The sequence below is a fragment of the Pituophis catenifer genome, unplaced genomic scaffold, assembly GCF_029215685.1.
Source record: "Pituophis catenifer annectens isolate HBS135680 unplaced genomic scaffold, rPitCat1.0.hap2 SCAF_4, whole genome shotgun sequence".
Lineage (NCBI taxonomy): Eukaryota > Metazoa > Chordata > Lepidosauria > Squamata > Colubridae > Pituophis > Pituophis catenifer.
Genome location: NW_027256884.1, coordinates 118295502 through 118319989, shown reverse-complemented (window position 1 = coordinate 118319989; position 24488 = coordinate 118295502). Strand labels below are relative to the sequence as shown.

The following is a 24488-nucleotide window of genomic DNA, read 5'->3' as shown; positions in this document are numbered from 1 at the left end:
GCTGTCCCCAAGGGAACTTCAGGCATCTCACTTTGGCAAAAGTTCCCATTCCCATGGAAGGAAGCACAGTTCTTACACTACCACCTCCCCCGTTCAACTTTTGATGGCCGTGTTCTCATGCAGTTTGCTCATTGCCTCCTAGCTTTTTCCTCCTTCAGTAAACTGAGCACCATGTTTCACAGAGAAAGAAGGATAATAATTAATAATCCATCCCAACATCCCTGAAACTCTCTCTCTCTCTCTCTCTCTCTCTTTCTCTCTCTCTCTCTCTCTCTCTCTCACACACACACACACACACACACACACACACACACGACAAAGAGGAATCATTGAAAAGTGAATTGCAAGCAGGGCAATGAAGCTCCTGCATGTTCCTCTATTGTTAAAACTTGGGTGGAGCCCTTTAGTTCAGGAAACATGGGTTCTGAATGATGGCATTCGCGGCCACTTGTCAGTGTATTTTACTGGGACCCAGCTCAAACTGGATCTTCAATTCGGATAACCTGGCTTTGGAGTTGAGAAGTAATTCAGGATTACCTGTGTGCAGGTTTGGGAATTTTGAGAGGAGGGAAGAATTTTATTCCTCACTGCTGTTGAGAGGCAGTATACTCTTCTTGATGTTATTTTAAAAAACATAAAATTTAGAATGGATTAAGGCAGCCACGTCTCTCTTTTAGAAAAAATAGCCCTCTCTTCAGTGCTTGAAGGAATACATGACCAGCGTTTACAGTGAAGACCATGCCTTTGAAGCAGGGGTGAAATGCTCCCAGTTTGGACCGGATCGACCGATCCGGTAGCGATGGTGGCGGGTAGTTCGGAGAACCGGTAGCAAAAATCCCTGCACCCCTCCATGCTCCCCCCTCCCAATTGCCCGGTCGCCCGCTTGCCGCTTCTTTTAAAAAATGCTTTTAAAAGGTTAAAAAAATAGCTTCTGATGATCACAGCTGAGCCGTGCGATTGTCAGAGCCTTTTTTTTTTTTACTTTTAAAAGCATTTTTTATGACCTATTCGGCCAAATAGGTTGTAAAAAAAATGCTTTTAAAAGGTAAAAAAAAATTGTGCACCACAGCCGATCACCCCCCCTCCAGTGCGCTGTTCTACTTACCCCATGCCTCCTTTTGGCGTGCACTGTGCATACATGCAGTGCGCATTCGCAGCCAGCGAACCGGTAGAAAACTGGTTCAGATTTCACCACTGCTTTGAAGGAAGATGGGGACTAAACTTTCCACCCAGTTTGTAGCACCAGGGCATGCAAACTGAAAACCCAGTTTGTAGCACCAGGGCATGCAAGGTTGAGGTTGACTCAGCCTTCCATCCTTTCGAGGTAGGTAAAATGAGGACCCGGATTGTGGGGGTAATAAACTGACTTTGTATAAAAAAAGAACACCGCTTAGGGGGGGACGAAAGCCCTACTAAGCAGGTATATACAAAAGTATGAAGGCTATTGCTTAACGCATTGTAAGCCGCCCTGAGTCTCCGGAGAAGGGCGGCATATAAATCGAACCAATAAATAAATAAACAATAAATAAATAAAACCAAGCGTGGCATGTGCCTAGTTTCTTTTAATCTCCAATACAGTGAGATTAGTAGAATTTGAATTAGAGAAGCACTTTCTCAATTTGCACATAAAGTCTTCTAGCACAATTCCATCTTCTTACTTAATTTTTTTTAAAGATAACTAGGGTTAGATCTGATTAATGTTTGGATGCAGAGATTATTAGAAAACAAAGCAGTACGCTAGACTGGGATTTTTTTCAAAAAAATATAGTCTGGAAATCTCTCTCTCTCTCTCTCTCTCTCTCTCTCTCTCTCTCTCTCTCTCTCTCTTTTAATAGATTAACAGAGTTGGAAGGGACCTTATAGGTCATCTAGTCCAACCTCCTGCTCTATCTATCTATCTATCTATCTATCTATCTATCTATCTATCTATCTATCAATCATCTATCTATCCATCTATCCATCCATCCATCCATCCATCCATCCATCCATCCATCTATCTTAACAGATTAACAGAGTTGGAAGGGACCTTATAGGTCATCTAGTCCAACCCCTTGCCCTGTCTGTCTGTCTGTCTGTCCGTCCGTCCGTCCATCCATCCATCCATCCATCCATCCATCCATCCATCCATCATCTTTCACATTTTGAACTGCTCATCTCCCTCAGAGATCGTTAACCAAATCTCATGAACATGCCCAAAAGGGTTGTGTAGAATTGTGCTTTCCCCAACTCAAAATTATGAAAGCAGTGTCATATTGGAGACTCAGCTCCCCCTCCCCCACCATGTATGTGATATTTAAACACACAATGTATTAAAAAAAAGGGGCAGGATTTACAGTATGATGCTTCTCCCATGAAGTGAGAAACTAAGTTTGAAGTGAAGGAAACTTAATCATCCTCCAGCTTTTTAAAGTGTGTGTGTGTGAGGAGGGGATGGAATTGTGTATCGGTAGCTACGTAACTTCATTCAGGGTTTTAACAGTCTCCTCTGAAGTTAACCCCTCAGAAAGAGTTTATTACCATTTTACAACTGGCTCCTTTATTTAAGCGAACGAAACGTCTAAGTGATTTACTTGTTGTGCCTAACATGGTACCTCTTGATTCGCATTGATGGCAAATTCTATCAGCCACAGCCAGAATGGGCAAGGATAAAACCTGATGTGATTTATAATACAGACAGAAGAGAAACATCTAGTTGAGATGGGCTGGTATAAAATTTAAGCACCACCAGACCGATGATAAAAAATAAAGGAACTGAACAGAGGTAAAACGAGGGGGAGAGGAAAGAGAAAGTTTTTGAAGAATAATATCTCATACATTCTTTTTTAGAAACACTTGAAATAACCAACATCTAAGGAGTTACATATTCCTGAGGTGTGAAATAAAGTATTACCAAAATGAACGCAGAAGGAGAGAGATCAATAATACTTTGGATGAATCAATCAATCTGCTCAAAAGACTAAATGGACATTTTTAAAAAAGGCAATGCCTAAAGGGGGAGCACATTTGATCTCCTGAGCTCATTGTGTGTGTCCAATCTCGAGATTGGAGACAAAGAAAAGGAATTAGCAAACTGGTTTTTTTTTTTTATCTCAGCTGGGAATCCTTGTGCAATTTAATCCCATTTTTATCACGTAAATTGGTTAGCTAGCTTTCCAATGCAAGAATGTCTAGGTCATGTCCACATGTTATTTTTGTTTCTGATCAATATCTAAAGCAATTGTGTCTCTTACCTCTCTAATCAACATTGCCCTCTACTCTATGTATCCTCCTACCACTTCACTCGCTCCAAAAAGTATACATATAGTATTTTATGAGCTACCAACCCTAATTTAATCCTCCCCACAGCATTGTCCATGCATCATCCCCATTTCTTTTCCTACTGATCTGTGTTTTATGAGACACCATGATTTGTCACCACAAAATACCATGGGCCAGCTACGACAGAACCATGCTGGGTAAATTTCACTATATCCCTCTCTTTTGGAGAACCAATTTGGCACAGTGGTTAAGCCAGGAGTCAGCAACCTGTGGCTCTGGAGCCGCATGTGGCTCTTTTACGCCTCTACTGCGGCTCCCTGTCACTCAAAATATGCATCACAACCGCCAATGTGCGGCATGCCATTTATTGAGCTTTTCAACCCCTGGTAGGCCAACCATGGATAAATCCAAGAAAAGAAAAGTTTCAGAAGAAAACAAAACATTTAATTCAACTACATATCCTAGTTTTGTGGCCACTCAAGAAATAGTCAGGCACGGGAAGGGTTTTTGTGGCTCCCGGTGTTTTCTTTTCTGTGGGAAATGGGTCCAAATGGCTCTTTGAGTGTTTAAGGTTGCAGACCCCTGGGTTAAGCGATCAAATTAAAAACCAGAAGACCATGGGTTCTAGTCCCACCTGAGGCATAAAGCCAGCTGGGTGACCTTGGACCGGTCTCTCCAGGTCCTAGGCCAACCCTAGGAAGAAGAAGGCAATGACAAACCACTTCCAAAATACTGCCAAAAAAATTGTAGAAATAGTTCATTGCCAGCAGTGACGCAATGGTGCATGTGTATGACTTGAAAGAATGTATTTATTTATTTACTTATATGCACACACAGAATACCACACTAGCTTTGACTATCATTCATAGATTTCCACATGGTTGAATGAAGCCTTGATACAGACTCCTTAGCCAGCATGGTAGAAAATGCATGCTATTGATCAACATCTCCAAATATTCATCTTCCATCACCAATTAAATGCAGAGGTATTTATTAGTTTGCCAGGATAGCACATGGTACCATTATGACATGTTAGCAAGGATTACGTTAGTACAGGGGTCTGCAACCTTAAACACTGCTGGGAATTATTAGATGAGCACCTTCTTTTAAGTGTTGATTGAATGAGATTCTATTAAAGGAACCTGCATGAGAGGTTATAGAACTTGGTAAATTTTTGTGTACACCCTTTGAAACACCCTCCTGTGGCTCCATTAGTAGTTCTTGCAGCTTCTGCCACTAACAGCACTTGAAAAAATGAATAAGATGAATACATCTATAATTCATGGACCTATGATGGTGTAATGGAATTCTTCTGCTCAGAGAACTTATTTGTCATTCACTCATGAATGTCATGGTCACCACCAAGATTGTGACTGATAGTTGTATGTGAGGGGTTTTGCAACACTTAGGAAGTAATTCAGAAAAAGTGTTCCGTGGAGCAGTGGCCCAGGAACATAGTACTTACCTGCATCTCTTTAAAGCAGTTATGTGCTTCCCTGGGAACGCATGGCTACTTTAAAGAGTTGCAGATGAGTCTCTGCAAGCTATAAAGCATCTTTTAGCAATAGCACTTAGCAATAGCACTTAGACTTATATACCACTTTACAATGCTTTTACAGCCCTCTCTAAGCAGTTTACAGAGTCAGCCTATTGCCCCCAACAATCTGGGTCCTCATTTTACCCACCTCGGAAGGCTGAGTCAACCCTGAGCCTGGTGAGATTCGATCTGCCAAACTGCTGGCAGCCGGTGATCGGCAGAAGTAGCCTGCAGCACTGCACTCTAACCACTACGCCACTGCGGCTCTCAATTTAGAAATTGAAGCCCTGTAATTTATAGGTTTGTTTTTTCTTTCTTTAGTAATTCTGTGGGTTGGTATAATACAACTTTCCTCCAACTTTATACTTTCTAAGACTACGATCCCCAAAGAAATGGATGTAGTAAATAAATGAGTTACTGTTTGTCTCTTTGATTGAAATAAAATATTATAGAAACATTTGAATTGTTAGATAATTCAGAATTGCGTGATTTCACTAAACTACCAATCCAGAGTTAAATTCACGATAGCTGAGTTCACATAACATGCTAAAACGATACCAAGGGGAACAGATTATGGTTTATCACACTATGTGAATGCAACTTCTTTTCTCCACCCTTCTGGAAAAATGACTCTCCAGGGAGAGAAGCAGTGGCGAAATCCAATTTTTTTTTACTACCAGTTCTGTGGGTGTGGCTTGGTGGGCATGGCAGGGGAAGGATATTGCAAAATCTTCATTCCCATCCCACTCCAGGGGAAGGATACTGCAAAATTCCCTTTCCCTCCCCACCCCTGGGGAAGGATATTGCAAAATCTCCATTCCCACCCCACTCCAGGGGGAAGGATATTGCTAAATCCCCATTCCCTCCTCACTCTGGGGCCAGCCAGAGATGGCATTTGCCGGTTCTCTGAACTACTCAAAATTTCCGCTACTGGTTCTCCAGAACTTGTCAGAACCTACTGGATTTCACTCCTGGAGAGAAGACTCTTTTTCCAAGAAGAGACTTTTCTTGGAGAAGAGAATCCAACTTATCTTCTCTGCTCTTATCTCTCTATTCCAATGACTGCATTTGTGAGGATCCTTCTGTTCAAATAGTGAAGTTTGCAGATGATAATAATAACAGGGTTGGAAGGGACCTTGGAGGTCTTCTAGTCCAACCCCCTGCTTAGGCAGGAAACCCTACACCACTTCAGACAAATGGTTATCCAATCTCTTCTTAAAAACTTCCAGTGTTGGAGAATTCACAACTTCTGCAGGCAAGTTGTTCCACTGATTAATTGTTCTAACTGTCAGGAAATTTCTCCTTAGTTCTAAGTTGCTTCTCTCCATGATTAGTTTCCACCCATTGCTTCTTGACCTGCCTTCAGATGCTTTGGAGAATAGGTTGACTCCCTCATCTTTGTGGCAGCCCCTGAAATATTGGAACACTGCTATCATGTCACCCTTAGTCCTTCTTTTCATGATGCAACAGTCATTGGTCTCATTCAAGATGGTGATGGGAGATTGAACAACTAGCCCTGTGATAGCTGGGGCAATCTGGAGCTGAACATGCTTAAAACTGTAGAGTGGAGAATGGATTTTAGGAGGTACCCTTCTAATCTACCACCTCTTACTGTATTTGACAGCGCAGTATCAGCAGTGGAATCCTTCACGTTTTTGGGTTCTATAATCTCCCAGGATTCGAAATGGACACCTAATGTTAGAACCATCATCGAAAAGGCACAACAAAAAATGTTCTTCTTGCATCAACTTAAGAAGTTTGGACTGCCCCAGGTTCTGTGGATACAGTCCTACAGAGGAATTATTGAATCTGTTGTTTGTACTTCTATAACTGCCTGGTTTGGTACAGCAAGTAAACAGGACAGGTATAGACTTCAAGGGATAGTTAGGACTGCAGAAAAAACTCAAAACAATTACAACTAGCCTGTCTTCCATAGAAAAACTGTATATTGCTCAGGTCAGAAGAAGGGCTGAGAAAATATCTATAGACCCCTCACATCCTGGACATAAACTGTTTCAATGCCTCCCCTCGGGGAGGTAATGACCTAAGTCTTTCACCTTTTTAAATGGAAATTTTAAATTTGGTTTTAAATTATTGGGGTTTTAAATTTGTTCAGCCAAATTATTTAATTCGTTTTATTTTATTTTATTTATTTTATTTTATTTTAACAATTTTGTATTTATATGTTTTATTCTATGGCTGTTCACTGCCCTGAGTCCTTCGGGAGTAGGGTGGTATATAAATTCAATAAAATAAATAAATAAATAAATAAATAAATAAATAATGCTATAGCATTACATGCTAAAACAACTAGAGCAGGGGTTGGCAACCTTAAACACTCAAAGAGCCATGAAGGTCCTAACCGGAAGCCCCCGTTCAATTCTGGAGACGACCGGAAGTCCAGTTCCCTCATCATAGTCTCCTCCTAGCGCGGCATCCTTTTTCCTCTGCTGACCGGAAGTCTGGTTCCCCCACCATAGAGTTTCCTCCTAGCACGGCAACCTTTTTCCTCTACCTGTCCTAACCGAAAGCCCTATCAATTGTGGAGCTGACCAGCAACAGGGAGCCACAGCAGAGGGATGAAAGAGCCACATGCAGCTCCAGAGCCGCGGGTTGCTGATCCCTGAACTAGACACAGGGACAGGTTTTTCCCTCAGGCCATCATTCTATTGAACATCCTATCCTATCCTATCCTATCCTATCCTATCCTATCCTATCCTATCCTATCCTATCCTATCCTATCCTATCCTATCCTATCCTAGCCTAGCCTAGCCTAGCCTAGCCTAACCTAACCTAGCCTACCCTATGATAAGATGGATCATTAAGTGTAGTCTGATGCATCAAGATTTGATTTCATAAGTCTTTTAGAATAGAATAGAATTCTTTATTGGCCAAGTGTGATTGGACACACAAGGAATTTGTCTTTGGTGTATATGCTCTCAGCGTACATAAGGAGAATAATATACATTCATCAAGAATAAATTTTCCTTCCTTCCTTCCTTCCTTCCTTCCTTCCTTCCTTCCTTCCTTCCTTCCTTCCCTCCCTCCCTCCCTCCCTCCCTCCCTCCCAAAATTATATTCCATCTTTCTAATGCACGTTCCTCTGTGAATGTACAAAAGATTAAAGGGAATAAATTTGAGAGCCTTTCCATGAAGGATATTCAACAGCAACATATTAGCTGAATTTACACTTCTGGAAAATAAAAAATGGAAAGAACAAAGTAAAAAAACAACAACCCCAAACCATGAATTTTCCATATGAGTCACCACAGTAATTTGATGATGGGTAAACCCATACTTTCGCTTTTGTTTTTCTCCCAATTCCTTTGCTCCAAACACAGCAGGTGGAAGTGAATATTGTAATTCATTAGCTCTGTATCCTTTTGATCACAGCGTTGTAACCACAAGAATGTGGCCTTACAAACAAATTCACAGATGCTTGGAGCAAATATGTCAGCCCCCAAATGAGGACCCAGATTATTGGGGGCAATATGCTATTTAGTATACTGTCTTTGGTGTAAGCCGCCCAGAGTCCTCGGAGAGTGGGCGGCATAGAAATATGATTAATAAAAAATAATAAAAAATAACCTCTTTATTTCCCCCCCCCCCCGTTTCTAGCATGACTTTAGAGTAGTATTAATGTGCAAATGCAACACTTAATGGGTCTCTAATAGCTTCTGATTTGCTTGGGATTTCATTTGGGGGAGAGAAATCCTCTAGAAATACCGATAATAGGAGAGTAACAAAGATAATGTTTACAGATATCAAAAGTACCTCTTCTGTTCTGAAAATGAGGAGGGTTATGATTTTTTTTAAAAAAGAAGTGATATAGTAGTATTAGACATTTGACTATGGTTAAATGACTCTGCTTTTATTATCAGAAAGGACCTTAAAAGAAAAAAAAATACCTTTTGACTGTTACTCACAATAATTGCCACCACAGGAGGAGTGATAAAACATTATGACATCAACACAGAAGTGATGCAAATGATGTCATGATATCACTGTGGCCACTAACAGATTCTGATGGTTGCCACCAACAATTGTGTTACCACAACTGATCTTTTGTTGGGGTGTGTGCGTGTGCAGAATTCTGAGATATGCTTGATCATTAGCCACCCACATGTGAAACTAGCAGCAAAACCTAACTTTTTATACAATGGTTAAGTTTTGCTCTATTTAAGCAATCCCTATATATGTCCTTTTACTATATACAGTAGTGGCCAAAATTGTGGAAACCTTTTGGGAAAAGTGTATTTTTTAGGTTTGATGGCTTTTTTTGGGGAGTTGCAAGATAATCCTATTCCACCGCTGGAATGGCCTGGGAGTAGCCCAGACCTTAACCCAATTGAAAATCTAGGGAGCTAACTAAAGAAACTTGTTAGTCAGAAGCGACCCAGCAATAAAACCCAGTTAATAGAAGCAATCATTCAATTTTGGTTTCACATTAGAACAGCTGCAGAACTAAAAGACTCAATTCACTCCATGGGAAGACATTGTAAGGCCGTAATTCATGCTTAAGGTTACCCAACTATTAGCTGACATAGTGATAATTTTTGTATATCTCGTTTTTTCTATGGTGATAATTTTTTGTATATCTCCTTTTCTCTATGTGTTTCACTTTTCTTCTTTATACTGTAACTGCTATTCTAATAGCAAATCCCGCATAAAAGTTACTGCATTACATTCTTGATTAAATTATCTTTCCATTGATATATAATTTTATGGTACTCCAAAAAAAAAAAAAAAAAGTGGTGTTATTAGCTAATTTTAGAAAATACACTTTTCGCAAAGTTTCCACAATTTTGGCCACTACTGTATGTTTTAAGGATATGTCAATAGCCTATATTCTGGAAATGGTGCGTCCTGCTCTCTGATCCTCCAGTCACCCCAACCAGAATCATATTTTAATTTATTTAAAGTTTTGACTTGCTTCCACTCTGAAAATCTTTTTGGACATGGGTCTACCCCTTTACTGATTAGGACCCTATCCAGTTGTCCCTGAAAGGATGGTCCAGCTTTCAACCATCGTCTTTCCTTTCTGTCAAACACACTGGATAAGCTAGATAAATTGTGGTCCATGTCTCCTTAACCTGCTACATCAGAGAAGACCAGCCAACAACATTAAGAATGAAGGGCTAGGCAGAGTGGACAGTGGTTAGAAGCATCTGTTAAATTTCTAAAAATGCTGTGATGCCCACAGGCATATTGTTATTTATGTCTATATTATGGAAACAGGATGATACATCATCAATTATGAAAGAGAATTATTGTCAGGCCACATGCTAATATTTGCTACTATGGTTGTCTGTAAGCGTACCACCAGAATGTCTATCATGGGACTGAATTCCCAAATTCAGCTCTCTATAGATTTATTGTTTGCTTTTTTTGTTTTTAGTATAAGCAAACGAACGATGGAGGTGGCAATCACAAATCACTTCTAAACCATAGGAAGAAAACTGCAGAAATGAACCACAGGAACTGAGGCTGATTCTGCAGGAATGTAAACGGAGCTCTGTTTTCGCTGGCAGAAGGCTGCAGGAGGCAGTCACAGCCAAAAACAGGGCCTGGGGAGGGAGGCACATGAGGTCCACCCGAGCTCTGTTTTCACTGGCAGAGGCACCATGGGCTGGTCCTTCACTGTTTCCAGGGCGGCCCTGTGGGGTTTCCCAGAGATCGGGAGCCCATTTTCGCTGGCAGAGCGCTCGGACCCCCACAGGTGCTCCCAACATGAGTGACATCAAGCTGGCCATGTCCACCCTGGCCATGCCCATCCCAGCCCCCCAAGGTCAAACACAACCCTGATGTAGCCCTCAGTGAAATTGAGTTTGACACCCCTGGTTTAGCGAATGGTTAAAAATTTGGTATTTTTTAAGTCCTTTCATAAATCGAGTTAGAATCATAGGGTTGGAAGGGATCTCATAAATTTTCTAATCCATCCCTCAGGGCAGGAGAGTTGTACCATCCAGTTAAATGGTTGTCCATTCTGTTTTGAAAAGCTCAAGTGATGGAGATCCACACAGCCTCAGGAATCAAGCTATTTCACCGAGTTATTTGTAAAGGTAAAGGTTCCCCTCGCACATATGTGCTAGCCATTCCCGACTCTAGGGGGCGGTGTTCATCTCCGTTTCAAAGCCGAAGAGCCAGCGCTGTCCGAAGATGTCTCCGTGGTCATGTGGCCGGCATGACTAAACGCCAAAGGCGCACGAAATGCTGTTACCTTCCCACCAAAGGTGGTCCCTATTTTTTCTACTTGCATTTTTTATGTCCTTTCGAACTGCTAGGTTGGCAGAAGCTGGGACAAGTAATGGGAGCTCACCCTGTTATGTGGCACGAAGGATTCGAACCGCTGAACTGCTGACCTTTCAATCGACAAGCTCAGCGTCTTAGCCACTGAGTCAGTGGTGAAATCCAATTTTTTTTTACTACCAGTTCTGTGGGTGTGGCTTAGTGGGCATGGTGTGGCTTGGTGGGTGTGGCTTGGTGGGCATGTCAGGGGAAGGATACTGCAAAATCCCCATTCCCACCCCACTCTGGGACCAGCCAGAGGTGGTATTTGCCGGTTCTCCGAACTACTCAAAATTTCCATTACCGGTTCTCCAGAACCTGTCAGAACCTGCCGGATTTCATCCCTGCACTGAGCCACAAAACGTATCATTGTAGGAATGGACTATCCTGGGTTATGGACCATGCTGGGCTGATCATTCAGAGGAATTGCCTAGTACTTTTGTGGAACTTAAATCTTCTGAAATGAAGCAATTAATATTGTTCAAAAAACAACACCTGTAGTGCGACCAATAAGGTCTTCCATTTGGAAGATTTCCCTTTCAGAACATTGCTGGATCATCTTTCCAAGAGAGGGATGAATCTGTTCCTCATAAAACCTGCAGGAACATTCTGGAGTTCTTAGAAAACCTGAGATTTGCAGTTTAATTGGTTGCCTCTCACAAATTGGCTGCTTTAGGGAGTACAGCCACCAGATGGGCTTGCCTCCAACCCAAGTCCTGGAATGCATCTGCCCACCATATTTATTTCTTAAGGATGTCTCAGGAGGCTTTACAAATGACAGAGATGGAAATAAGCACCATGCGAAGATGCTGTTTCCTCTGCAGCTTACCAAGCTTCACATGTATTATGACTTCTAATTAAAATAACCTAAAATAAATTCAAGCTAGGTGTAGCTGGCAGCTTGCTGAATTCTGGATAGGTGTGCTAGTGGCATGTTTTATCAAAGTGCATTGCACAAGCTTTAGTTTCTAATTACAATTGTCCAAAAATGACGAGAAAAAGGATGAATTGTGATGTCTCACTAAATCCGTTGTTTCTACTTGCATCATAATGCCCCATACAAATATATAAAGGGCACAGTTTGTACCTGGTGTCACTATATAGTAGTGGCCAAAATTGTAGAAACCTTTTTGGAAAAGTGTATTTTTGAGGTTTGATGGCTAATAACACCACTTTTGGGGGGAGTTTCAAGATAATCATATTCCACTGCTGGAATGGGAATAGCCCAAATCTTAACTCAATTGAAAATCTATGGAGCTGCTGACTAAAGAAACTTGTTAGTCAGAAGTGACCGAGCAATAAACCTGTCGGCTAGACAGTGTCGACTGGCGATCCCTAGAGGCAGAGCTTTCTCTGTGGGTGCTCCCACCCTCTGGAACCAACTTCCTCTGGGGCTCCGGTTGGCTATTGACCTCTGCACCTTCCGCCGTGACTTAAAGACATGGTTGTTCAGCCTGGACTGGGGGGGTTAACATGTATTTTAACACGCTTTTATTCGGATATTTTATTGTTGTGAGCCGCCCTGAGTCCCAGATAGGGCGGCATATAAATCAAATCAAATAAATAAATAAATAAATAAATAAAACCCAGTTATTAGAAGCGATCATTCAATCTTGGTTTCACATTAGAACAGCTGCAGAACTAAAAGACTTGGTTCACTCCATGGGAAGACGTTATGAGGCCATAATTCATGCTAAAGGTTACCCAACTATTAACTGACGTGATGATTTTTATATATCTCATTTTTTCTATGATGATAATTTTTGTATATCTTGTTTTTTCTATGTGTTTCACTTTTCTTCTTTATACTGTAACTGCTATTCTAATAGCAAATCCCGCATAAAAGTTATTGCATTACATTCTTGATTAAATTATCTTTCCATTGATATATAATTTTATGGTACTACTCCAAAAAAAAAAAGTGGTGTTATTAGCTAATTTTAGAAAATACACTTTTCGCAAAAAGTTTCCACAATTTCGGCCACTGCTGTACATGTTTTTGGCACATGTTCCTGTACATATGTCTGGGTACCAGGTTGTTTATGCCCAAGAAACATGTTCTGGAAATGCCATCAATCTTATGGCAACTCAAGAGCAGGCCAGGGATGCTTTGTGAGATTTCAGACAACTCCACCACTGAATGGCCCCCTTGCTGACAAGCAATCCTAATTTATTCATATAGAACCATAGATAAATAATCACAAAATACAGATAGTCCTTGACTTACGACTACAATTGAGCCCAAAATTTATGTTGCTAAGCAAGACAGTTGTCAAGTGAATTTTGTCCCATTTTGTCAGGCCTGGAAGCCATCTTTGGAATTGGGCCTTCAGGCCTGCCACATTTACTACTGTGGGAAATTGGGAGGGGGGATTGTATGGAGCATGGGGGATATATATTCATAATAACATAATAATTTTTCCGTTGGGGGTGTTACTTGGAACCCTGACACCTTTCTTGCTACAGTTATTAAGTGAATCATTGCAGTTGTTACATAAATCTGGCTTTTCCACTGACTTTGCTTGTCAGAAAGTGATCACATGACTCCAGGGACACTGCAACCGTCATAAGTACATGCCAGTTGCCAAGTGTTTGAATTTTGATCACGTGACCATGGAGATTCTGCAACGATTCTAAGTGTGGGAAAAAAAGGCCATAAATCACTTTTTTCAGTGCCATAATTGTAACTCTGAACAGTCACTAAATGAACTGTTGTAAGTCGAAGTATTTATTTTGGATATTTTTATTGTTTTTAAATTGTTTTTACAGTTTAGGAATTGTAAGCCACCCGCAGTCATTGATTGACATGGGTGACTATAGAAATGGAATAAATAAATAAACATGTTGCAGGACTTCACTCATGCAACTCTGCAACAGTTCTAAAACGTTTATTGTGACCACGGTCCTGTTTCCTGACCAGATTTACAGTAGTCCTCTCTTTCTGATTTCCTGGTAGTGGTCTGAAGGAAAATTGAGAGGGCCCAGTCTAGAAAGGAATGTAATGGTCATCAACTTGCTATACTTGCTTGTAGCATCGTCAGCAAGCAAAAGAAACTTACACTTTGCATGGCTGTTCTTATCATTAAGAAAAATTTTGGGGAGCTGTGTGCCTTTGAGTCATTGTTAATTCCTGGAGCCCGCCTGGACTTGTCTTTGCAGTTTTCCTGCCAAGATTTGGGAAATGGTTTGTCACTGTCTCCTTCCTAGAACTGAGAGTGAATCACACACACACATACACCCGTCACCTTGCTGGTTTCATGATTAAAGCAGGACTAGAACTCATGGTCTCCAGCCTGATGCCTTAATCACCTCACCACAAACTGGATGGTGGCCTAAAAACCAGGAGACTGTGAGTGCTAGTACCGTCTTTGCCATGAAAGCCAGCTGGGTGACTTTGGACCAATCATCAGGAGACTCTGAGTTCTAGTCCCGCCTTAGGCATGAAAGCCGGCTGGGTGACTTTGGACCAATCACCAGGAGACTCTGAGTTCTAGTCCCGCCTTAGGCATGAAAGCCGGCTGAGTGACTTTGGACCAATCACCAGGAGACTCTGAGTTCTAGTCCCGCCTTAGGCATGAAAGCCGGCTGGGTGACTTTGGACCAATCACCAGGAGACTCTGAGTTCTAGTCCCGCTTTAGGCATGAAAGCCAGTGGGTGACATTGTGGCCAATCCCTTTGACTCAGTCAAACCACCTCACAGGGTTGTTGTTTTTGTGTGGGACAATCAATGCAAGATAACTATGTCATTATTAACGATATTAATAATATTACTAATATTAAGAGAGGAACGGGTCCAGAGTACTATTATCTTGCATTAAGTTGTCCCACGGCAAGTTGACGGCAACAAGTTGGCCATGGTGAGTTGTCCTAGACCTCCTAGCAGCAATCTTTTCATGTTTCCTAAAAATTTAAATCATGTTCCCACCAGTTACCACCAGCCTGGGAGGTGTCACCATATGACACACTTTAAGATAAAGGGCAACCTATTCAGCTCCCTGCTTAAATCTGCAAAGTGTCATACAATTTTTGTGCTTCTTATTGCTGCAAAAGAGCCCTGCTGAATTTGGGACTGCAAAACACTTGGAAATTTTTACCCTCCACCTCCAAAGAAAGCTCTTAGACTAGAATAACAGAGTTGGAAGGGACCTTGGAAGTCTTCTAGTTCAACCCTCTGCTTAGGCAGGAAACCCTACACCACTTCAGACAAATGGTTATCCAACATCTTCTTAAAAACTTCCAGTGTTGGAGCATTCACAACTTCTGGAGGCAAGTTGTTCCACTGATTAATTGTTCTAACTGTCAGGAAATTTCTCCTCAGTTCTAAGTTGCTTCTCTCCTTGATTAGTTTCCACCCATTGCTTCTTGTCCTGCCTTAAGATGCTTTGGAAAATAGGTTGACTCCCTCGTCTTTGTGGCAGCCCCTGAGATATTGGGAAATTGCTATTATGTCTCCCCTAGTTTTTCTTTTCATTAAACTAGACATACCCAGTTCCTGCAACTGTTCTTCATATGTTTTAGCCTCCAGTCCCCTAATCATCTTTGTTGCTCTTCTCTGCACTCTTTCTAGAGTCTCCACATCTTTTTTACATCGTGGCGACCAAAACTGAATGCAGTATTCCAAGTGTGGCCTTACCACTTCTCTCAACCATTCTTATTGTTCAGAACCTGAAAGGAAGAAGGTCAGACAACACAGCCTCCCAAATCAAGTAACGCATCGTGAGAGTTTTCCTCATTTGAAAAGTTGTCTGTGTTGACCCCGACATCGATGGATGAGAAAAGAAAAGTAGAGGAGAAAATCTTACCATCTGATTCTGTGGGCCCAGGAACTGCAGTGCTGAACCAGGTTGGTTTTGTAGCATTTTCTGGAGCATGATCTTTTGCTGTAAAGCTAAGGGTACGTTGGGGGGCCTTTGGAGATGCTGAGGTTGGGCTGAATATGGTTGCTGCTGCTGCTGTGAAGTTTGTGGTTGAACCGCTGAGCTAGACAACTGTTGGGGGGGTTGCTGTGCATAGTGGAGAAGAGAAGGTTTATTGGGGGCTCCCAAGCCAGAAGAGATCTGCTTGCTGGCTTGTTCTGAGTTGAAATGAAACAAAGGCTTGATACTGTTCTGAGATTCCTCCAGCGACACCTGATTGTTGCCGACATAATTTCTGGGGATGTCTTGAGGCTTTCGGGGCATTACCATGTTGACAGAACTTCCTTGGGGCATGGAGTTTGGCCGATAGGAGTAACTGTTCATGCCTTTGGATGGAGTCCCATTGACTGGGATGCCAGACATTGTAGAACTTTGCGGGCTGAACTGTTGCTGCTGGTGGAAGGATGGGCTAGACATCTTCTCCTGCACAAAAGATCCAGAAGATGGTTCTGTAGATGACAAACCAGGCCAGGAAGTGGCTGATTGACTTTGTTGGCACTGCTGAATCAGAGCATGCTGTTGCCTGTTCGCTGCTATTTGCTTTAATTGTTGGGCATGAGAAACTTCTTGCCAATTGGCCAGTGGCCGAGTGGGGACTGACGTCCCTTGAGAAGGAGGAGTCTGAGTCTGAGGTACTGAAGGAATGGGAGATGAGGTGGACATAGCAGCACCAGGCATGGTGAAAGCCGAGTCTGTAGAAGGAGGCCTCATTTGAGGGGATCCCACCGAAGCTTGGCTCAACCCCGGTGAATACTCTTGTTTGATCACCATTTTGTCCATCTGCAGGGAAGATGATTGGGCAGGGGGCCCTCTCTGGATCTGCTGACCAATGTCAATGTTGAACGGTTCGTCTTGCTTGATGGTGGCATTTATCATGTTTTCTAATTCAAGGTCACTCATGGGGGGCACAGAAATATTACTCAGTTCATTGAATAGCTCCTGAAGTTCTGGGTCCATCAACTGTTCCCCTGTGTCTTCTCCATATCTGGTAGGATAAACACTGTTGTGGGATGTCTGACCATCCAGATGTTTACTACAAGAGATTGTCTCCCCGGGTTCCTTCTTGACCTCTTTTAGAGTCATGTTAAATATCCCGTTGGCCCCAGAATGATTGTTGCTGGTTGAGTTGTCCATTTTCCTTGGAGCACCTTGACCAACTGAGAATGATCCCAACACTGACTGGTTTGAGCAACTGTTTCCACACTGACCACGTCCCATGGAAAGGTTATTATCACCACCTCGGATTCTCTTAATATCCAGGAAAGTGTTGTCAGCAATGCCATTCGATCTCTTGTTATTGCCTGGTGTCAGATTTACCACCAGTTTTCTCTTCAAGGAACCCTGGAGCTGAAAGAAGAAGAAGAAAAAAAGGATTCTTTAGCTGGAGTTAAAAAAATAATAATGCGATTTTCCAAAAATTAGTCATGACTGCCCACTGCCACAAACAATGACTAAAAACAATGGCATCTGAAAGACTAACAGAGTTATTACAACATGTCCATTTCAGATACATAGAATATTATCCTAAAACAGAAATGTTATATCAATATTTACAGTTGGAGGGAGGATAACTAAGACGTCTTTATTGCCTATAGACAAATAAAGGTAAAGACCATTAATAAAACATTTACTGGGTATGTAACAATGTGAAGCTTGTAATTTGATTCTAGTATTTTCTCAAAGTAGCAATATTTTTTATCAGTAGCATACAACAATGAAACCTTGTTCTTACTGATAAAGGTAGTCCTTGACTTATGACCACAATTGGAACTAAACTTTCTGTTGCTAAGCGAGGCAGTGGCTAAGTGAATCATTCCTGATTTTACAACCCTTTTCACCACAGTTGTTAAGTGAATTAATGCAGTTGTTAAGTCAATTATGTGGTCATTAAACAAATCTGGTTTCTCCCTATGAGTTTGTTTGTTGAAGGTTGGCTGGAAAGGTCACAAATAATGATCACATGACCCGAGGACCAGGGGTGGGCTTCAAAAATTTTAGCAAGAGGTTCTCTGCCTGGTTGCTGGGTGGGCATGGCCTAGTCGGCCTCCTGCACCATGGTGGGGGCGTTTTTGCCCTCCCTGGGCTCCAGAGGCTTTTCTCAAGCCTCTGGGAGGGTGAAAACTGCCTCCCCAGGCTCCGGAGGCCCTCTGGAGGCTGGAAATGGGCCTATTTCCAACCTTCCTGAACTTCCGGTAGGCCCGTTTTTTGCCCTCCCCAAGTCTCCGGGTGTGCCCTGCACTTACCTGCATCCAAAATGGGCTGTATGGGAATTCCTGGGAGGGGTAGGGTGGGTGGATGGGGCGGGGCCAGCCAGGAGTGAGATTTGGAGGTTCTCCGAACTGCACAGAATCTTAGGTAGAGGTTCACCTGAACCCCTGCGAGCCCCCAGCAGCCCACCCCTGCCCAGGACACTACAACTGCCATAAATACATGCCGATTGTCAAGCGCCTGAAAATTGATCACATGACTATGGGGATTCTGTGAGAATCATAAGTGCAAGAACCGGTTGTAAGTCACTTTTTTCAGTGCCGTTGTAGCTTCGAACGGTTGTAAGTTAGGACTACCTGTTCTGAAAATCTACCAGGGCTTCCTCTGAAATCCGTGTAGTACCTCTACATGAAGTTTGCATGAGCACGTGTTTCAATCAAATTAGCTATCGTGAGCATGCAAATGAAGCTTCCTGAGTTTTTTTTAAGGCATATTGTTTGAAGCTTCGATCACACTGTTGTACCTGTTGACTTTTTTTTTTGAAAAGAAATACCAGCTTTGCGGGTTCAGAGCTGGTATTCAATTCAGTTGTAATCAATGAAAGGAAACACTGGTTACAGTTACAAGATAATTAAACCAAGTCTTAAGTTACAGAAAAACAGAATAGAAAAACAGAATAACAGTCGGAGTCGGAAGGGACCTGGAGGTCTTCTAGTCCAACCCCCTGTTCAAGCAGGAGACCTTATATGATTTCAGACAAATGGCTGTCCAATCTCTTCTTAAAAACCTCCAGTGATGGAGCACCCACAACTTCTGGAGGCAAGTCGTTCCACTGACTAATTGTTCTAACTGTCAGGAAATTTCTCCTTAGTTCTAAGTTGCTTCTCTCCTTGATTAGTTTCCACCCATTGCTTCTTGTCCTGCCCTCAGGTGCTTTGGAGAATAGCTTGACTCCCTCTTCTTTGTGGCAGCCCCTGAGATACTGGAACACTGCTATCATGTCTCTCCTAGTCCTTCTTTTCATTAAACTAGACCAGGGGTCTGCAACCTTAAATACTCAAAGAGCCATTTGGACCAATTTCCTACAGAAAAGAAAAGACCGGGAGCCACAAAACCTGGGTGGGCGTGGCCAACTCAATGTCACTCACTTCCATCAGTCACAGGACCCCCCTAGCTATGCCTACCCAGCCGGTCATTAGGGCAGAGAACCAGTTGTTAAAAAAGAGCCGCATGCGACTCCGGAGCCACAGGTTGCTGACCCCTGAACTAGACATACCCAGTTACAGCAACCGTTCTTCATATGGTTTAGCCTCCAGTCCCCTAATCATCTTTGTTGCTCTTCTCTGCACTCTTTCTAGAGTCTCAACATCTTTTTTACATCATGGTGACCAAAACTGGATGCAATATTTGAATGTAGTTTTTTCGGCTACATTCTTTCCTTCACATCAACCTGGTAAATTAAAGGCTTCGTTTCCCAATACTATTTACTCTCCTTTTGTGAAATTAGAATCACTTTCTAAGGCAAGTATTCTTTCTGGCCAATGAGAAGTCTTCCGAACAATAGAAGTCTTACCACGGCATCACATTTGTGCTCTTCCCAGAGTTCGTTGTTAATTTGTGATAAAAACCGAACAGTATCTTTTCCAAATCTCAGGACTGAGATTTGAAAAATAACAATAAGGACTGATATTGATCACAATTCATCCAACCATGGTTATAGATCTTTTGCTTTCACTTGTCTTTCAGATCTCCAAATTGTTTTTAAATCTCCCCAGAGTATGCCAAGTGATTGGATGGTTTCTCACAGGGAGAAACGGAGACAATGATAATGGAGATTAAAAGAACAGCAGCTCAAGATCCTGCTTGGAATTGATACAAAGACTTGGGAATTGTGAGACCCACTAACCTGTTTTCTTGTCATAATTCTGGTTATATTTTTGCCCTATTAACATCCCTCTTTCAATTCAGTCCTCTTCACCCACCAAAAAGCTTTCCATCAGAATGAATGAGGGATACATCACTTGGAGTTCCCTGCCAAAAAGTTAAGTGGTCTCCAGAGGTTCCTCTGAAATGATCATTCTTTTCACATGATTGAAGGAAAAATAAATGAACGACCATCTATTGCCGTGATGGTGAACCTATGGCATGCGTGCCACAGCTGGTACACAGAGCCCTCTCTGCGGGCATGCGAGCCCTTGCCCAGCTCAGTTCCACCGTGTGCGTGTGCCTCCCACTGGCCAACTGATTTTTGGAATGCATGGGGGCGCGCATGCGGGAAATGCGTGCGCATGTGCAGGGGGATTGCGCGCATGTGCAGGGGTCATGCGCGCATACACGGGAGTGGGGGGTGGAGTGCGGGGGTGTGGCTCGTCCCCCCATGGCCCATTTTTGGGCCCAGGAGGCTGCAGGGAGGCTTACTAGGCCAAAAACAGGGCACAAGGGGGTGCGGCCTGCCCCCCATGGCCCGTTTAGGGCCCAGGAGGCTGCAGGGAGGCTTACTAGGCCAAAAACAGGGCATGAGGGGGTGCGGCCTGCCCCCCATGGCCCATTTTTGGGCCCAGGGGGCTGCAGGGAGGCTTACTAGGCCAAAAACCGGGCACGAAGGGGTGCGGCCTGCCCCCCATGGCCCGTTTTTGGGCCGAGGAGGCTGCAGGGAGGCCTGCTAGGCCAAAAAACTGTTAGGCCCAAGAGGCTGCAGGGAGGCCTGCTAGGTCAAAAAATGCGCAGGGGCGGGGAGGAGCATTGGGTGGGTCATGTGCACATGCACGGGGGGGCAGGGGGAGCATGAGGGGTCAGGTGCATATGCTCAGGGGGCACACGCATTGCATTATGGGTGCCGGCCCGTGTGCATCGTGTGCCACACGATGAGAAAAAGGTTAGCCATCACTGATCTATTGCATCAATTTAATAAATTTAAATTAGTCAATGGTAGGATTTGGCTAAACTTGGTCCCCTTCTTGAGTTCTCTACCACTCAAAAATCAAGACGAAGGCTTTGCTTGAGAAAGATTGTAACTGCCTTAGCCACATGTCCCAACTGCTGGCCCTTCCAAAATCCGAGTAATTCCCTTGGCTCTGAATGCAATGCATTGGAGAAAACAATTTGCCCCACTCCTCTCCTGTAAAAATTACAAAGTACATTCTCCCCACAACTTTGGCAGAAGGATAATTTTGTTTCAAATTAAACAAAACAAAATTAAATGGCTTAGTTTGGGAATTAACGTTTGGCAGCTTCTCCAAGTAACTGGGCGGGTGAGAGTGGAGGACGACTATAATGAATCCAATTTAGCTCTAGAAAACTGGACCTTTTGCCAAACGAGATGATTAAGATATAATACGTGATTTTATCACTTGCTTCCAAAGCTGTTCCTCCCCATCCTGATACTGGTTCGATACAAGGAAAGAAAGAAAGAAAGAAAGAAAGAAAGAAAGAAAGAAAGAAAGAAAGAAAGAAAGAAAGAAAGAAAGAAAGAAAGAAAGAAAAAAAAAGACTTTGCAAACATTGACTTAATTTTGATCAGTTAATGACCTTCATTGGAAGAATAATTGGAATGACATTCCCTTGATACACTGTAGTAAATTAAGGAGGGGAAGGGTGCCTCTCCACCCCCTCCCACCCAAACTGAATTGCAGACACAAAAGATCAGTTTCCATAATCTCTGCAAAGTGCTGCTTTCAAAATCTCTCCCTGGTTTTGATTTCAGTGGCTGGCAAGCGGTGATGATGTCTGCGAGAGAAACACTCCGGTAGTTGGGTTCGAAAATATTATGTGCAGTTCAGAATATCTAAGAGGCACAATAGCGACACAGAACAATTCAGCTATAAATAGGTCAAAGCTGTTAATCAGGACAAAGCCTTCATGACTTTGGGCGAAACAAACAAGGAGTACTCTGTTGTTTGTATTGTAGAAGTGTTTTCCTTCTTGCTCATTCATCCTGGAGAACTACCCCCTTTTTGGTCTCAGAGCCTCTCAAACCAGGAATAAATTAACTACCCTTTGCTGCTAAATCGACAGAAATTAATGTCAACGTAGATTAACGGGGGATACGAAGCCAGAGTGATGTAAGCAAAACCAGAGAGGGAGGGAAGGAAGGAAAGATCTGCCTGGAACCTGCACTGTATATAGGACATTAATACAATTGAGCGAGTCCAGAGATATTTCACAAGAAGAGTACTCCGCTCCTCTGCTCGCAACAGAATACCTTATGCCACCAGACTTGATATTTCGGGATTAGACCACCTAGAATTACGCTGCCTTCGGTATGAACTAACCGTAGTATACAAAATTATCTGCTACAAAGTCCTACCTGTCAATGACTACTTCAGTTTCTAAAATATTGCCAGTGGGTGAGTTTTGCAGTAGGGTTGAATTTATAAAGCCCATGCAAAATTAAACTCAGTGGGATTTGCTTCTGAGTAAGTACGCATTGGTTCACTTGGAAAATGGCTTTTTTTTTTTTAAGCTGAGTACTTAATACAAAACTTACTTTAAATACAATCTGAAAATCCAGCCCGGAAAACTTCATGGCTTATCTAAACCCCAATTTCTAATCTCTAATTAGTTGTTACATCACTTATTTATCCTTTCCACCCTATCTCATTATAGAAGCACTGCTTAACACTTAACCACTCTTCAGTTTCAACCGCAATAATACACGAGCACACAATAGATACAAACTTAAGGTAAACCGCACCAAACTCAATTGCAGAAAATACGACTTCAGCAACAGAGTGGCCAGTGCCTGGAATGCACTACCTGACTCTGTGGTTTCTTCCCCAAACCCCCAAAACTTTAACCTTAGACTGTCTACTGTTGACTTCACCCCATTCCTAAGAGGTCTGTAAGGGGCGTGCATAAGTGCACCAGCGTGCCTACCGTCCATGTCCTACTGACCCCATATATTTGTATCCTTATCCTGTATTAATAATCATGTTTATACTTATATCTGTTATCTTACGTGATTGACAAAATGATTAATAAATAAATAAATAAATAAATAAATAAATAAATAAGTAAACAAACAAATAAATAAATAGATAAATTGAAGGAAGGAAGGAAGGAAGGAAGGAAGGAAGGAAGGAAGGAAGGAAGGAAGGAAGGAAGGGACAAATTTGCTTTCATTTTATTTGTCATCTTGTGTATCAGATTTAAACTGAAACAGCTTCCCCAGCCCAGCCTGACAAATGTGGGCAATCTGGAGTTTCTAGAGCAGGCATCCTAGCCAAAAGGAAAAGAAGAGTCGAGGTGGCACAGTAGTACTGCAGCTACTTCAGCTGACTGCTAGTTCAACAGATCAGCGGATCAAATCTCACTGGCTCAAGGTTGACTCAGCCTTCCATCCTTCCATCCTTCCGAGGTGGGTAAAATGAGGACCCAGATTGTTGGGGGCAATATGCTATTTAGTATACTGTCGATTGTTGTAAGCCGCCCAGAGTCCTCGGAGAGTGGACGGCATAGAAATATGATTAATAATAATAATGTTTCAAAAGGGGTTACAGTCCAGCAATTTTTCTTCAAGGTTCTCTTCTATCATTTCTGGTACTCCAGGGAGAGGGAAGTGGGACTAGAGCACATAATTGGAGAAGGGTTCACAGGGAAGTAAAAATAAAAAATCAACATATTGGCCACAACCTTGCAATTGAAATCCATAAAAAGGGACTGGATTTTGATTGCATGGTGGTAGCTGGCATTTTGCCTTCGATAGAATCAAGATCACATGAGGTGTTAATACCACTTGATAATGCCTTGGTAAGACCACACTTGAAATACTGCATTCCAGTTTTGGTCAAAAAGCAGGGGTAAAATGCTACCGGTTCGGCGGTTTGGAGAACTGGTAGCAACGGCAGCGCGAGGCTCCGCCCACCCACCCGGTCGTCATTACTTCCTGGTTTTAACCAGGAAGTAACCTGTTTTTTACCCTCTGTGCATGCGCGGAAGGGTTTGTGTATGTGCAGAGGGTTTGTGCATGCACGTGACGCCCGAACTGGTAGGGAAGGTAAGTAGATTTCACCCCTGGGCCAACACGATATAAAAAAGATGTTGAGACTCTAGAAAGAGTGCAGAGAAGAGCAACAAAGATGATTAGGGGACTGGAGGCTAAAACATGTAACAACAACAACAACAACAACAACAACAACAACAACAACAACAACAACAACAGAGATGGAAGGGACCTTGGAGATCTTCCAGTCCAACTCCCTGCTTAGGTAGGAAACCCTACACCACTTCAGACAAATGGTTATCCAACCTCTTCTTAAAAACTTCCAGCGTTGGAGCATTC

At 42.6% G+C, this 24488-nt stretch overlaps 1 protein-coding gene across 1 annotated transcript in view; it reads right to left on the bottom strand.

The window, feature by feature from the left end:
- The window catches only part of MAML2 (mastermind like transcriptional coactivator 2), a 240257-nt gene that overhangs the window by 41632 nt on the left and 174137 nt on the right, over nucleotides 1-24488 (bottom strand). The window contains exon 2 of the mRNA XM_070943990.1: nucleotides 15887-17347. Within this exon, the coding sequence (XP_070800091.1) occupies nucleotides 15887-17347 (1461 nt within the window). The remainder of the gene's footprint in view (nucleotides 1-15886; nucleotides 17348-24488) is intronic.